A 12,919-nucleotide genomic window follows, 5' to 3' on the forward strand; every position below is an offset into this window, starting at 1 on the left:
ATTTTCCCCCCCGATCTGAATGGGTCTTCCAGCCTTCGAAAAAACGTCATTGGGTTTCTCTTTTGATTGCATTCCTTTTGCTAGTCAATTAGTTCTAGTTCTTCATATTTCTGGCACAGCAGTAGATACGCTCCTCCTCTTCCAGATAAAAGATGGCCAACAAGGGACCGAAGGCATATCGAAAGACAACACAAAAAAATGATTATAATAAAGATTCGTGAAAAATATAGACCGTGTGGGAGGACGTCTAAATAGCCGCATAAGTCTCAAGTATAACACATTTTACCGCCTACCCGAACTCAAAGGCTCGTCCCGTTTCGGTATGCACACGAGCAATCGTATACGCCGGCTTGATGGTGGAAATCCCTATTGGACACAGTCAGTCACATGCAAACTAGCCCCACAGCAGTTTGCTTCTGTTGTGCTTTCATCTCGTCGCTTCTTCTCAGGTTGGAATCTGAGAGAAAAAGGCCCCCCCAAAAAAGAAAAGCTTGATCGGGAAACAAAAGACGAAGGAAAAAGGGAAAAAGGAAAAAAGAGAGAAAAACGGGGTGAGACGTCATTCAGGTGCCCGTTGCCTCATTGTTCCATTGTCAGTCGGCCGATCTCGACCTCCCCTCTCCTCTCTGTTTGTTCCTCGTTTTAGCAGTGTGTGTGTGAGCGTGTTTGAGCTTGTTTGCATCATGGCTCGGTGGAGATTAGTCTCGATTGCTCTCGTCGTCACGACATTTTTTATCATTGCCACCGTGAATGCCCAACGACTCCATCACCACGACTCCATCACTCAACTTTTAAAAGATCCAGAACGGCTCGAAATCGTTCACGCCATGCTGAAAAAATACAAAGGTTAGTGAACTCTGTCGGTATTATTTTGGTCTGTTATCTTGGCCGGCGTGTTCATCGCCATTTTTGTTCTGTCACTGTCGTCGATTAGCCAATTAATTTCTTGTGGATTTGAACACACAGCCAAAATCATGAAATCGCCTTTTGGTGATCCTGTCAACAGCATGGGACCCCCAGTTTGGGTCGGAAATTTTCCGCCATCACTGCCTAACGATCAAGAGTTCTTTTTGGTGTGTAACTCGACAATTTTATTTCTCGTGTAAACAGACGTTACTTTGCTATTCATTTGCTTTCGAAAGGAACAGAATACGAACGACACATTTATCAACGAGCCTACAAAACGCAATGGACACCATAATCACCGGTTAGTTCGATCAAGAAATGAGCCCTTATCTGAAGAGATTTGCAAAACAAACAGGTAATTCATTTGATAGGGTAGCAAAAAGTTCATTTTCGACATTAGTTCGTTTTTTTTTTTTCGTTTCGCACGTCAAAGATACTGGAAGCAAATCAACGACACACGAGATATTTACGGACAAGAAGTGCGCATCGTTCACAGCTCAGAATATCGACAGGTGTGCACAATAACTTTGGTGACATTTTGAATCAAAATGTAATTATTGCACATTTTTCTATTCCAGTTTGCCTTCGTTTACGAGTGCATCAGAGAGGGGGAGCATTGTACAGGTAAATTTAAAATGTTTAGCCAGAGGTGTGAGTGCGCGATTAAATGATATGAATCGATCTTTGCAGGCATATCGGAGCACCTACAATCGACCTGTGAAATGCGGCCCGGTTGGGCCAACATGTTACACGTCAAATTAACGACAGTCGACACCAGTTTGGCACCTCAGTGGGGTTACGTCGCTGTACCTCACCACTGCGCTTGCAGAATTTATCCTCGAGTCAATCCATTCATTCCCTAATTGCACGTATATATCAATTTGATTTTTAAATCTCCCCCCGTGATGAAAAACACAAAATTTCAAACAATGTTTCTCCGCTGACAGCCCCCACTGTGAAAAGAAAATGGGCAACAGCATTTATTATTCCCTTTCATTTGTGTTCATATTTTCGATGTTATTTGCCAATCTCGTTCTTTGTAAAAATATCCGTAAGTTAAAAAGAAAAACAAAATCAGCATTGCAGTTTACACAACACACACACGTTTATTGGTGGGATATGAATTCGGTTATAGTTTGCGTGTTTTGAGTGAGTGTGCGTGTACATGTATATGTGCGAATTATTGATTTGTTCCCTGCTCTCCTTATTATATACAAATGATATTTCTAGATGGTCTCATTTACGGTGGTCGCGACTTACACCCCTATCAGTTCCAATAATATCCCCTCATCATGATTTGTTGATTTGAATTGAGTTAAGGAATAAACATATACAATCAACGAAGAGATTTCTCTGGTTTCTAAGCGTATATCCCACATACCACCCAGCAAATAAAAAAAAAGTCAAATGACTGCGTAGGTGGAAAACAACAGCCCCCCTACTTTCGGCTTCAAAGAATTATCCCTAGAGAATCTCCTAAGCGATTTCTGATAAGCTCGCTATTTAAAGACGGAATGTCACATACGAATTCCTTCAGCAGAGTGAAATCGTTCCCCAGTCGTTGAGACAGCGAAGCTAACGGAACGTGGAGCTTTTGTCAATCGTTCCAGATCAGTGAAGCAAGTAGACTCTTGGTTTTATCACCGGAAGTTGTATCAGTTTACATAACTATGTCTCGGTGCGGACTACTGATTGAATGTGCTGATCGTGAGCACATACAGTTGCCTTTGACGGGAGTCTCCGTCGTAGCCGAAATAATCGATTTAGTGGCTAAAGTCTCAATTGAGCAACGCTACGTCAACAGAGAAAACCACCCTATAGAAGCCATTTATCTTTTCCCTGTTGACGAAGGTACGAAACAATTCCAACTCGAGATTCAATTATTGACAAACTTAAACGACTACAGTCAACTTTTAGGGGCTGGAGTGTGTCACTTCACGGCCGAAGTAGACGGACGCAGCATAGAAGGTGTCGTCAAGGAAACAGAAGAAGCCCGAAACGATTACGACCAAGCGATTCAAAGTGGCCATTCCGCATTTTTGGTAGAAGAGAAATTACCGGACGTTTTCAAGGTAACAAACAATTGCCACTCTTGTTATTTTAGAGTTTTATAAACTTATGAATTTTCAAACCTTTTCCGAATTGGTTAGGCAAAAGTTGGCAATCTGGCCGCTGGATCGGGAGCGAAAATCCGCTTGACTTACGTCACAGAGTTAAAAGTAGAAGGAGATGAAATTCAATTTTATTTGCCGACTACCATCGCCCCTAGATACGTTCCTCCCACCGATCTTTCCAGCGCTACAGCAGAGCTGGCTTCAATCAACTATACACAGTTAGTTTGAACATTTTGCTTGCCAGTTCGATAAAGAATTTCTCGTTTGTGTTTATAAAATCAGGACAAATCAATATCAAGTCGAAATTAACGTTACCGTACAAACGGCATCCATCATTAAAAAGATTTATTCGCCAACGCACAAAATCGATGTTAATCACAATGTCGGTGATAATGTATGTTGAACGAAATTTTACAAATTGTTTCTCTAATTTTACAATGTGCCGCTTTCAATTAGCCTATGAAGGCAAAATTGCAATTGTTCGAAAAAGTGTCATGCATGGATCGCGATTTTGTCATTTACGTTGAAGTTGCTGAACCGCATCAGCCGCGACTTATTCACGAAGTGAGATCCTATTGGCTAATCGAAAACTGTTTGAAATTTACCAGGAAAAATCATTTTTTTTAAATATAGAAATCCAAAAATGGAACTTCGGCGCTGATGCTCAGTCTGGTTCCTAGTTTCAAACTAGACGAAATGAAAATTGAAGCGATATTCGTCGTGGATCGATCGGGTTCTATGCAAGGTCCAGGAATTGTGGAAGCTAAGCGGGCATTAAAGGTAAATACGGCTACACTTTAATTATTACCATTTGCTGATCAACATTTTCCCTCTAGCTGTTCCTTCACTCTTTGCCCATCGATTGCTGCGTGAGTAACGTTTACGGCGGTTACACAATTTTCAAATTTTTTTTTAACCCGCTTGAAATTTAATCTAAATCGATTAAAAAGGTTAATATCGTTGGGTTTGGTTCTACTTACAAACCCCTTTTCTCTTCAAGTCGAAAGTATGGCCACGAATGTCTGGCTCTTACCAAAGAATGCGCACAATGTAGACAGCATTTTAAAAAATCTCCCTCGCCCACTGTTATTAAGTATTTTGTTATTTGATTTAAAAACAGTTCTTGAAGCAGACCTGGGCGGGACGGAAATTTATGACCCATTGGCATGGATATTTGAGCAACCGACGATTAACGGATATTCCCGCCAAGTTTTTGTACTTACGGACGGAGAGGTGTGTGTGTTTGAGATAATGATCCCGTTTAAAACAAATGTCTTAACACAATAATTGCTTTCAGGTTTCGAATGTTAATAAGGTCATTTCTTTAGTCCGCTGTCAAAGAGGAAATGCTCGCGTTTTCGCTCTAGGTAACTCATTCTTTAGTCATGAGAAAAGTGTTGTGAATGTAGTGCTACAAACTATGACTTATGCATTAGGACTGGGAAGTAGCGCATGTCATTATCTGGTGGAAGGAATAGCACGTGCGGGCAACGGAACAGCCCTATTTGCCTCACTGGAAGAACGTTTGGAGAAGAAGGTCATGCAACAGCTCCAAGACGCTCTGCAACCGGCACTTACGGGTAGACATACTTAATCAAATCTTATTACAATCATCAAACGAAAAATATGATAACAGATATCAGGATCAACTGGCAAGGTTACGACGAAACGGAGCAGCTGTCCCCCCCTTTTAATCCGCCCATTCAAACCGAAAAGACTTTGATGGGTTACGGCAAATCCCGCGAGAAACCTGTGACTCCGGCCATTTCCGAGAATCCAGAAATGAAACTGCGTCAGGCTCCGAGCGATAAAATGGTTTGTTATGCGGCAATTCCGAGAAAACGAGGGGAAAAAATTTGAATTTTTTGACGTAACCGTTTTTCTACTTCATATAAGATTCCGCCAGTGTTTGACGGCAGACATTTCATAGTCTATGCCCTTATAGCGCAAGGTGCGCACATTCCGGAGTGGGTCGAAGTCGTCGCATCCGCACCTGTTGGTCCCTTATTACTGAAAGTCAATCGAACCAAGCCAAATTTCGAGGAAAGTCAACTGATTCATCGGTAAAGGGATTTTTTAATTACTGGGGAAATGAAAATTCTGTTAGCTGCGATTTTACTGAAATTTCAAATTAATTTTTAAATGTGTTTATGCAGTTTGGCCGCTAAAAAACTGATCCAAGTTTTACAGGAAAGAGGTGACGATTTAAAAAACAAAAATGAAATTATTCAACTTGGTTGTCAATACGGTAAGCAAAAAGGAGATCCTCAATTGTGCAATTCATTAAAGTTTAATAACTTTAGGATTGGCATCAAGATACACGTCCTATGTCGCCGTGGATCCGAAAGAACAAAAAGAATTGAAAGATTCGTGGATGGTAATGAAATCACGAGACATTCCCGTTCAAGTAGCTCACGGTTGGGGTGGTTTGAGTCAAAATTTCATGATGACAGACTCGGCGAACCTAATTACGAAACCGAGAGTCGAAAGATGTCTCTTGCTCGGCGACGGAAGCTCAACAGAGTCGCCTACATTCATGACGTTTAGCTCTCCTCTCGAGGGCCGACCGGTGAGTACTGGCCATCATACAAATACTTTTGAAACGCTGCCCCATTCAGCGCTACTCAGTGACGACGACAAGTGCATATTGCTGATTTCCACTCAAAATTATGACGGATCGTTCCCTATGGAACATGAACTCGCTCAGCTACTGCATACTAAATTGGAAATTATTAAACAAGGTACGGTCCAACTTCCGTTGTTGTATCTTTTTGAATTAATAAATGCATTAATCGTTTGTAAATTTTGTCGTAATAGCGGGAGAGAAATGCTGTTATTCAGAGACAGTTTGGGCAACAGCAACCGCGTTAGCCTATTTGTCGTTGGCTTTGCCTAAACTAAAGGATAGTTGGAAACTAGCTGCCAAGAAAGCTGAGAAATGGATTGACTCGCATGAAGGATTTAGCAATCGTGAACATCGTAAATCTTGCATTGAAGAAGCATATCAGTTTGTTAGGTCTAGATTGTTTCTTTAAGAGTTTCGACATTTACTGTTGATACTTTGAGACCTCAATGTCTTATCTTTATTCAGATGCAACATTAGTGTTCGGCAGTGGTTTAAAATCGGTTACAAATTCTGTATTTTTAGTAATAACAAAATTGGTCAATCAAATTTGAATTTGAAAATATCAAGGTTAAATTTAGATATTCAGTTTCAAATATAAAAAAATGAAACATCGGTTGCAACATATTTGACGTTTCAATTTCATCACTTTTATGATAAAAGTGATAACACATAACACACAAACAATTCGCCCAGAACTTTCCGAAAGAATATCGTTTACTACCATGAATAAAATAATTTCATCCACCCAATGAATATCACGGCACTTCTCTGATAACGTACATCCATATCAGTTCAAAAGATGCCGCTAGTGTTTGTTATGAGTCACGAAGTAAACATGCGAAAACATTTTACCAGGTGCCTTATTTTTAGTGAGCAATCTCTAGTGTCACAATCATAAGTTTGTTCACATTGCGACACCTATTTATCAGCCTACAATAGCGCAACACTTTCAGTTCGTTGCCACTCCTTATCAAAGATTGGTGAAGTAAAGACCGTGATAACTTGTTATAAGTTTAGCGAAACGCAGAACGACAAATATCAGTTCCACTTTGGCATTCCCTGGCATAACTATTCGGCGATCCCTGCAACCTTGTCGTAACTTCCAAAGTCAAGCATTTCCTACAGTTCACATATACATCCGGAACCGAGATCAGAGTGATTAAAGGAAATTTCATCAAGGCAAGCAGAAATCTTAATGGCTCAGTCATAAGAAAAATTCATCTATGGTCAAAATTTTGCATTGTCTTCACTCTAGAGTATCCAATTAAAAAGAAAATGCATGTTTGCGGACTTCTCATTGAATGCCCCGGTCGTGAGCCCACACCAGTTCCATTGACAGGAGTTTCTGTCCAAGCGCGTATCATTGATTTGGTGGCCGAAGTGACAATTGAGCAACGTTACGTCAACAGGGAAACTCAACCTATCGAAGCCGTCTATCTCTTTCCGCTTGATGAAGGTATTAAAAGGAGAGAAGCTATTGAGTGACATAGAAACAAGTAAATTTTCAATTTTCAATAGGAGCCGGAGTGTGTAAATTCACGGCAGAAGTAGACGGACGGAGCATCGAAGGTGTCGTCAAGAAAACGGAAGAAGCACAAACCGATTATGAGCAAGCGATTCAAAGTGGCCATTCCGCATTTTTGGTTGAAGAGAAATTACCAGACGTATTCAAGGTAATTTATTTTCCGCGATCATTCATTTCCTAACTTTAGCAAACAAGGCTAATTAAATTTTTAATTTTAAAACTAATCTCGAATTGGCAAGGCTAAAGTTGGTAATCTGGCCGCTGGATCGGGAGCGAAAATCCGCTTGACTTACGTCACAGAGTTAAAAGTAGAAGGAGGTGAAATTCGATTTTATTTGCCGACTACCATCGCCCCTAGATACGTTCCTCCCACCGATCATTCCAGCGTTGCTAAAGACTTGGCTTCCATCAACTATACACAGTTAGTTATTGCTTTTTATCACGCAATCCAAATCCCAAGATAGTATTTTAAAACATTAACGTTCTTCTGAAAAGGGAATCTCATTACCGAGTTGATTTTAATGCTACAGTTCGAATGGGATCTGCCATCAAAGAAATACGATCCCCAACGCACAAAATCGCCGTTAGTCACGATTCTGTCAACAAGGTAATTCCCTATATTTCAAACTAAAATCAGTTCTTGTTTTAACTGTAAATTGGTTGATTTTGAACTGTTGTTGATGCTTCATTCGTTAGCCGATGGATGGAACCCTCAAACTGGACGACGTAGTGACATCTATGGATCGAGATCTTGTCGTTTACATTAAAGTAGCCGAGCCCAATCAGCCAAGACTAATTCACGAGGTAAAAAATTTACAGCAAAATTTTATTACATGACAAGAAAGTTAGGATTGACTCTAATTTATTGAATTAGAAATCGTCAAATGGAAGTACAGCAGTGATGTTAAGCTTAGTTCCTAGCTTCAAATTGGCCGAACAAAAAACGGAACTGATATTTCTTGTGGACCGTTCCGGTTCCATGGCAGGATCCGGGATTGAACAGGCTAAACAAGCGCTTAAGGTATTATTTTCTAAATTGCATTACAAAAATTTTGCAGAATTTAACGTTCGTTTTTTTTTTTTTAAATTTACAGCTATTCCTTCATTCGTTGCCTACGGATTGTTATGTAAGTCATTCATTCGCAATTTTATTTGAAATAACAATATTGACTCATCCTTCAATTACAATTGAAAAAAAAAAATTAACTTAAAGGTTAACATTGCGGGTTTTGGATTTTCGTACGAAGAACTTTTCCCATCGAGCAGAAAATACGACGAAGTTGTTTTGAACCATGCAAAAGCCTATGCTGAACGTAAGTTACAAATGTAAAACAGTTAAATTTTTTCAATTGTTATCATTCGCCTGTATTTCCTCATACCCGCAGAACTACAAGCGAATTTGGGGGGCACAGAAATATTCAATCCATTAGAACAAATATTTCAGAAACCCCCAATCGACGGCTATCTAAGACAAGTTTTCGTTCTCACAGATGGAGAGGCAATTAACTACATTTCACCTGTTACATTATTTTGAAATAATATTTTTCTATACAAAGGTGTCGAATGCAGACCAGGTTTTGGGTTTAGTCCGTCGCCATAGCGGACGAACGCGATTATTCGCCTTGGGTGTGTAAATGCAGATTCACGCAATCAAATTTGACCGTTTAAGCTTCATTTGTTAATAAATATTTTAATTGCATAAAGTAAATTTAAGTATTTTAAAGGAACTCGGCAAATTGTTTTCCCAAACAGGTTTGGGAAGTAGCGCTAGCCATCATCTCGTCGAAGGAATGGCCCGTGCTGGTAATGGAACCGCCCTATTTGCCTCATTGGAAGAACGTCTGGAAAAGAAGGTCATGCAACAGCTCCAAGACGCTCTGCAACCGGCACTTACGGGTAGGCAATCTTTTTCAAAAAATATGCAATTAATTATTCAAATTACCCTGGAGGTAATTACCAACAGATATCAAGATCAACTGGGAAGGCTATGATGAAACGGAGCAATCAACTACACCTGCTCAACCCGTTCAAACCGAAAAGACTTTGATGGGTTACGGTAAACCCTTGGTGGATCCCGAGGCGTCCGTTCCGCCGACCGAGAAACCAGAAATGAAATTACGTCAAGCGCCTTGTGACAAGATGGTTGGTTATATTATTTCGACCTTGTTTACGCTGCCAGATAACATTGAAATTGAATTTCATTAAACAGATTCCTCCTGTTTTTGATGGAAAACATTTCATAGTGTATGCTCTTCTAGCGGACGATGCCCACCAGCCAAAATGGGCTGAAGTAATTGCAGCTTCGCCTGTAGGTCCCCTATCGCTAAAAGTCCATTTAAACGAACAAAATTCCGAAGAAGGTCAACTTGTTCACTGGTAAGTTCCAGGATGTAATACAATGAACAAAATCATAGCTCAACAAGATTTTATTTGGGGGTGTTCTAGTCTAGCGGCAAGAAAATTGATTCAGCTTCTTCAAGATCGGGAGGAGAATGATAATGCTAAAAAAGAAATCATTCAACTTGGCTGTCGATATGGTAAGCAAATTAAACAAGAAATCTACAAGTACCATGACGCTAACGAGTCTAATCAATTTAGGTTTGACGTCAAGATACACTTCCTATGTCGCCGTGGATCCGAAAGAACAAAAAGATTTGAAAGAATCTTGGATGATGATGAAATCCCGTGACATTCCCGTTCAAGTAGCTCACGGCTGGGGTGGTGGCTCACGCATGCGTCGTGGGGCTCCTGTGCCTATGTGTATGGATGATCCAGTTGAAAATTCATGCACGTCTTTTGGAGCGCCTCCACCAATGGCCATGCCAATGATGTCAAATCGGGCTCCAATGATGAAATCAATGCAGAGATCTGTACAACCACAGTCTCTGAATGACCCAATGTCTCTACCGTCATTGAGCCTAAGCCGTGATGTCCCCGCTTTTGAGAGTCTGATTTTCGACGCAAGTACGGACGACAGAAACCAACCGAAAGAAAACACGGACGACGACAAGTTGATGAAACTTGTCTCAAGTCAAAATTTCGACGGATCATTCAAACTGGAAACTTCCATCGCTCAGCTCTTGGATACCACGACGGATGACATCACACAAGGTATTTTTAGCCACTTTTCATTGGCCAATAAAATTCAATATTGACTGACACATTCCCTTTGCAAAATGAACGCAGCTGGACAAAAGAGTTCGTACCCTGATCAAGTATGGGTAACTGCTATCGCTTTAGCTTACATGACCCTGGCTCTGGCTCAGCTGCAAACCTCCTGGATGTTGGTGGCCAAGAAAGCCGAAAAATGGCTTCAGTCCCAACATTTGGCAGACCAAGACGCTTGCAAGATGGCAGCCCAAGAATACGTTAAAGCAAAATTGCACTTGTAAAATGTACCGAAAAATCGTGTTCAATCCACATTCAATTCAAAATTCTAATCACGTTCAATAAATTTGATCAACAATGTTCAGATGGCGTTTGAAATTTATTTGTGCGTTGACAAATAATAAACTTGATTGAGAATAAAGATTGATATTATAAGAAAGCAATGAATGAGGCAACAGATGCTGCCAGCTCGTTAGATAACGACAAAACGAACAACATCAGTCACCTTTTTCTAAGACGACAAATTGTGAACAGCGAAGAAAATGTCTCAACAAGAAAAGCTCGTTTTTTTTTGATTGGATGGCATCAGTCTCGGGAGTAGCGTGACTCCTTCCGGTCGAGCCAGATGGCGTCCCGCCACCCGAAAAATCTTCACCTCGGCACGTCGCGACGTCAAGAGCCACACAGAGAGAAAAAGAACTGATGGTGGTGGGTGTTTCATCTCGGTCCCTTTCTCTTTGCGGTGCGTCAGAGACGTGAGAAGACAGATATGAACGCCTCCAATACAAAACGGTCGTTTCGAGCAGACAAACAGCCTGGCTTGTTATTCTACATACATATTCAAAACTGTTTTGAGGAGCAACAACAACAAAAACAACCATAAGCGGGGGGAAAGAAGGCATACACACACGTGTGCCAACGGCATCGCTCGTAAATCACTTTTCTTTTCGTTTTTGTTTTCAAAAGGACGCCGGTTTCTGCGTCGTCCTCGGCACTGAATACTGAACGCTTGTTATTTTTTGATTTCCAGGATATCTCACTCAGTGTGACTCCAGGCCCCCTCTCGTGAATGTGCCATCTTTTTTTCTCCAGATCGTTTAACGTTTCGTTTGTTACTTAAAAGGAAGAAGAAGAAAAATGGATTCAAACTGGCATCGATGTTTTTAAAAACTTGTTGATCAAAGTTTACGAGCTAGAACGCAAAAAAAAAGGTTGTTTACGACTGGCTAAAAGACTTTTAATCTCCTCTGACAGGTTTAGCGACTCAAGGCAATGGGCGAATAATTAAGGGTGTAGATAATTCCAGATATTTTTTGTTGGCGTCGAGAAATTTACGCAACAAGTGAGAAAAAGTGTCGAGATGACATTGTAAAAGCCCCACCCATTTAATTTAGAAAGGGCCACAAAAAAACGAAACGAAATTGACACACACACACACACAGATTGACAGAGGTGTGAATTGTCCCAGGTGTTTCCAGCTTCCGGCCATCTGAATCTTTGACCTTAACAATCAAACGCCCATCTCAATTGAATAACCGACCGAGTGCTCGTCGACGAACGTGATTGACACACATCTTCTATTGCGTGATATAATTATCATGTGTTACCATCATCTCAACCTCGAGCTCACGATGCACAAGATCGTCGTGACGCTTCCAAGTGCCACATCTCTCACCTCCTTCGAGACGATAAAAAGTTCCAGGTTCATTTCCGTTTGTCTAACACGGCGACCTCTGACCCCCACCACTTCTACCACTTCAAACTTCGTCATAGTTTGCCCGGTAGCTGGCGTATCTCCTGCCGGTTAAAAATTATTCACGGCGGTCCTCTCAAACAAAAGGGAGGATCAATGCAGACGGCGGCGGCGGGCGAGAAAAACTCGACACGGCAAAATAGAACAAGAGTGCGAGCGACTTGTCTCTTCAAAATGAAGAAACTGGCTGGCTGATTTGCACATTGCGTGACAAGAAACGGACCAGAATAGCTAAACGAGAAAGGCAGGAACTGGAACACACGACGGCTAGCTGTTGTTGTTATTTCTTTAAGAAAATGTATATTTGTTATTCTTTTTTTTTCCCTCTCTTTTTTGAATAAAAACAATGGATTCCCGTTGGAGGTCATGCGTGAAACAAGTGGTGACTACATCACGACACGGACGGCTCCAACTCTACTAACATGACTCGGTGAAAATGAACGAGAAACTGATTCATTTCGAGATCAATCTGTGCGCGTGGGGCTTGGCCAGCAACCTTGCAGCGCGTGCCCAAGGAAATCAACGTAGAATAGCGTATAGATTGTATATTATTGAGAAAAAGAGTGGGGTGGTGTTGCAGCAACGTGTCTGTCTAAATATGGCCAAAAAACGGACGGACCGATCGACAGACGCAGCAGCAAACATATAAAGACGAAATAGTCGAACGTGTTTTTTTTTACGATTATCGGCTGCTTAGTTGATTGTAGCGATTGCACACATCTAGATCGACCCGACGATAATCCATCTTTCGAAAAAAAGAACTTTGCTGGCTGTTTTCAAATGTCGAAATAAAATAGAACAATAATCCCTCCCGATTTGAGATAAGCTGTCGGTTTTATTTGGGTTTGCGCAACGACGATCAAACAGTGAAATTCCCAATTGAAACG

General features: G+C 41.0%; 3 protein-coding genes across 4 annotated transcripts; all 3 read left to right on the top strand.

Annotated features, from left to right (window-relative positions):
• The first annotated feature begins 79 nt into the window (after positions 1-79).
• On the top strand, positions 80-2,250 carry LOC124188339. Of its 2 annotated transcripts, none has more exons than XM_046580902.1 (6): positions 80-846; positions 967-1,073; positions 1,143-1,261; positions 1,340-1,418; positions 1,485-1,530; positions 1,597-2,250. In XM_046580902.1, exons 1-6 carry the CDS (start codon positions 684-686, stop codon positions 1,767-1,769), a joined length of 687 nt encoding a protein of 228 aa, XP_046436858.1. In that variant the 5' UTR covers positions 80-683; the 3' UTR covers positions 1,770-2,250. The 2 variants fall into 2 exon arrangements, with proteins under 2 accessions (XP_046436858.1, XP_046436859.1); XM_046580903.1 differs by having other exon boundaries at positions 1,149-1,261.
• Positions 2,251-2,479: 229 nt separating this feature from the next.
• LOC124188313 (von Willebrand factor A domain-containing protein 5A-like) lies at positions 2,480-6,223 on the top strand. The gene is made up of 16 exons (XM_046580861.1): positions 2,480-2,757; positions 2,824-2,978; positions 3,057-3,238; positions 3,303-3,414; positions 3,477-3,584; positions 3,654-3,800; positions 3,857-3,889; positions 3,971-4,070; positions 4,141-4,253; positions 4,318-4,387; positions 4,457-4,600; positions 4,657-4,835; positions 4,917-5,083; positions 5,177-5,268; positions 5,324-5,761; positions 5,838-6,223. The coding sequence occupies exons 1-16, from the start codon at positions 2,577-2,579 to the stop codon at positions 6,053-6,055; spliced, it is 2,439 nt and encodes an 812-aa protein (XP_046436817.1). The 5' UTR covers positions 2,480-2,576; the 3' UTR covers positions 6,056-6,223.
• A 235-nt stretch (positions 6,224-6,458) lies between these two features.
• LOC124188312 (von Willebrand factor A domain-containing protein 5A-like) lies at positions 6,459-10,639 on the top strand. Its single transcript, XM_046580860.1, has 17 exons — positions 6,459-6,825; positions 6,902-7,102; positions 7,165-7,319; positions 7,411-7,592; positions 7,667-7,778; positions 7,868-7,975; positions 8,046-8,192; positions 8,266-8,298; positions 8,385-8,484; positions 8,557-8,669; positions 8,728-8,797; positions 8,924-9,067; positions 9,135-9,313; positions 9,381-9,547; positions 9,617-9,708; positions 9,770-10,282; positions 10,358-10,639. The coding sequence occupies exons 2-17, from the start codon at positions 6,922-6,924 to the stop codon at positions 10,561-10,563; spliced, it is 2,502 nt and encodes an 833-aa protein (XP_046436816.1). The 5' UTR covers positions 6,459-6,825; positions 6,902-6,921; the 3' UTR covers positions 10,564-10,639.
• The last annotated feature ends 2,280 nt before the right edge of the window (positions 10,640-12,919 follow it).

This window comes from Daphnia pulex, chromosome 2 (assembly GCF_021134715.1).
Source record: "Daphnia pulex isolate KAP4 chromosome 2, ASM2113471v1".
Classification (NCBI taxonomy): Eukaryota; Metazoa; Arthropoda; class Branchiopoda; order Diplostraca; family Daphniidae; genus Daphnia; species Daphnia pulex.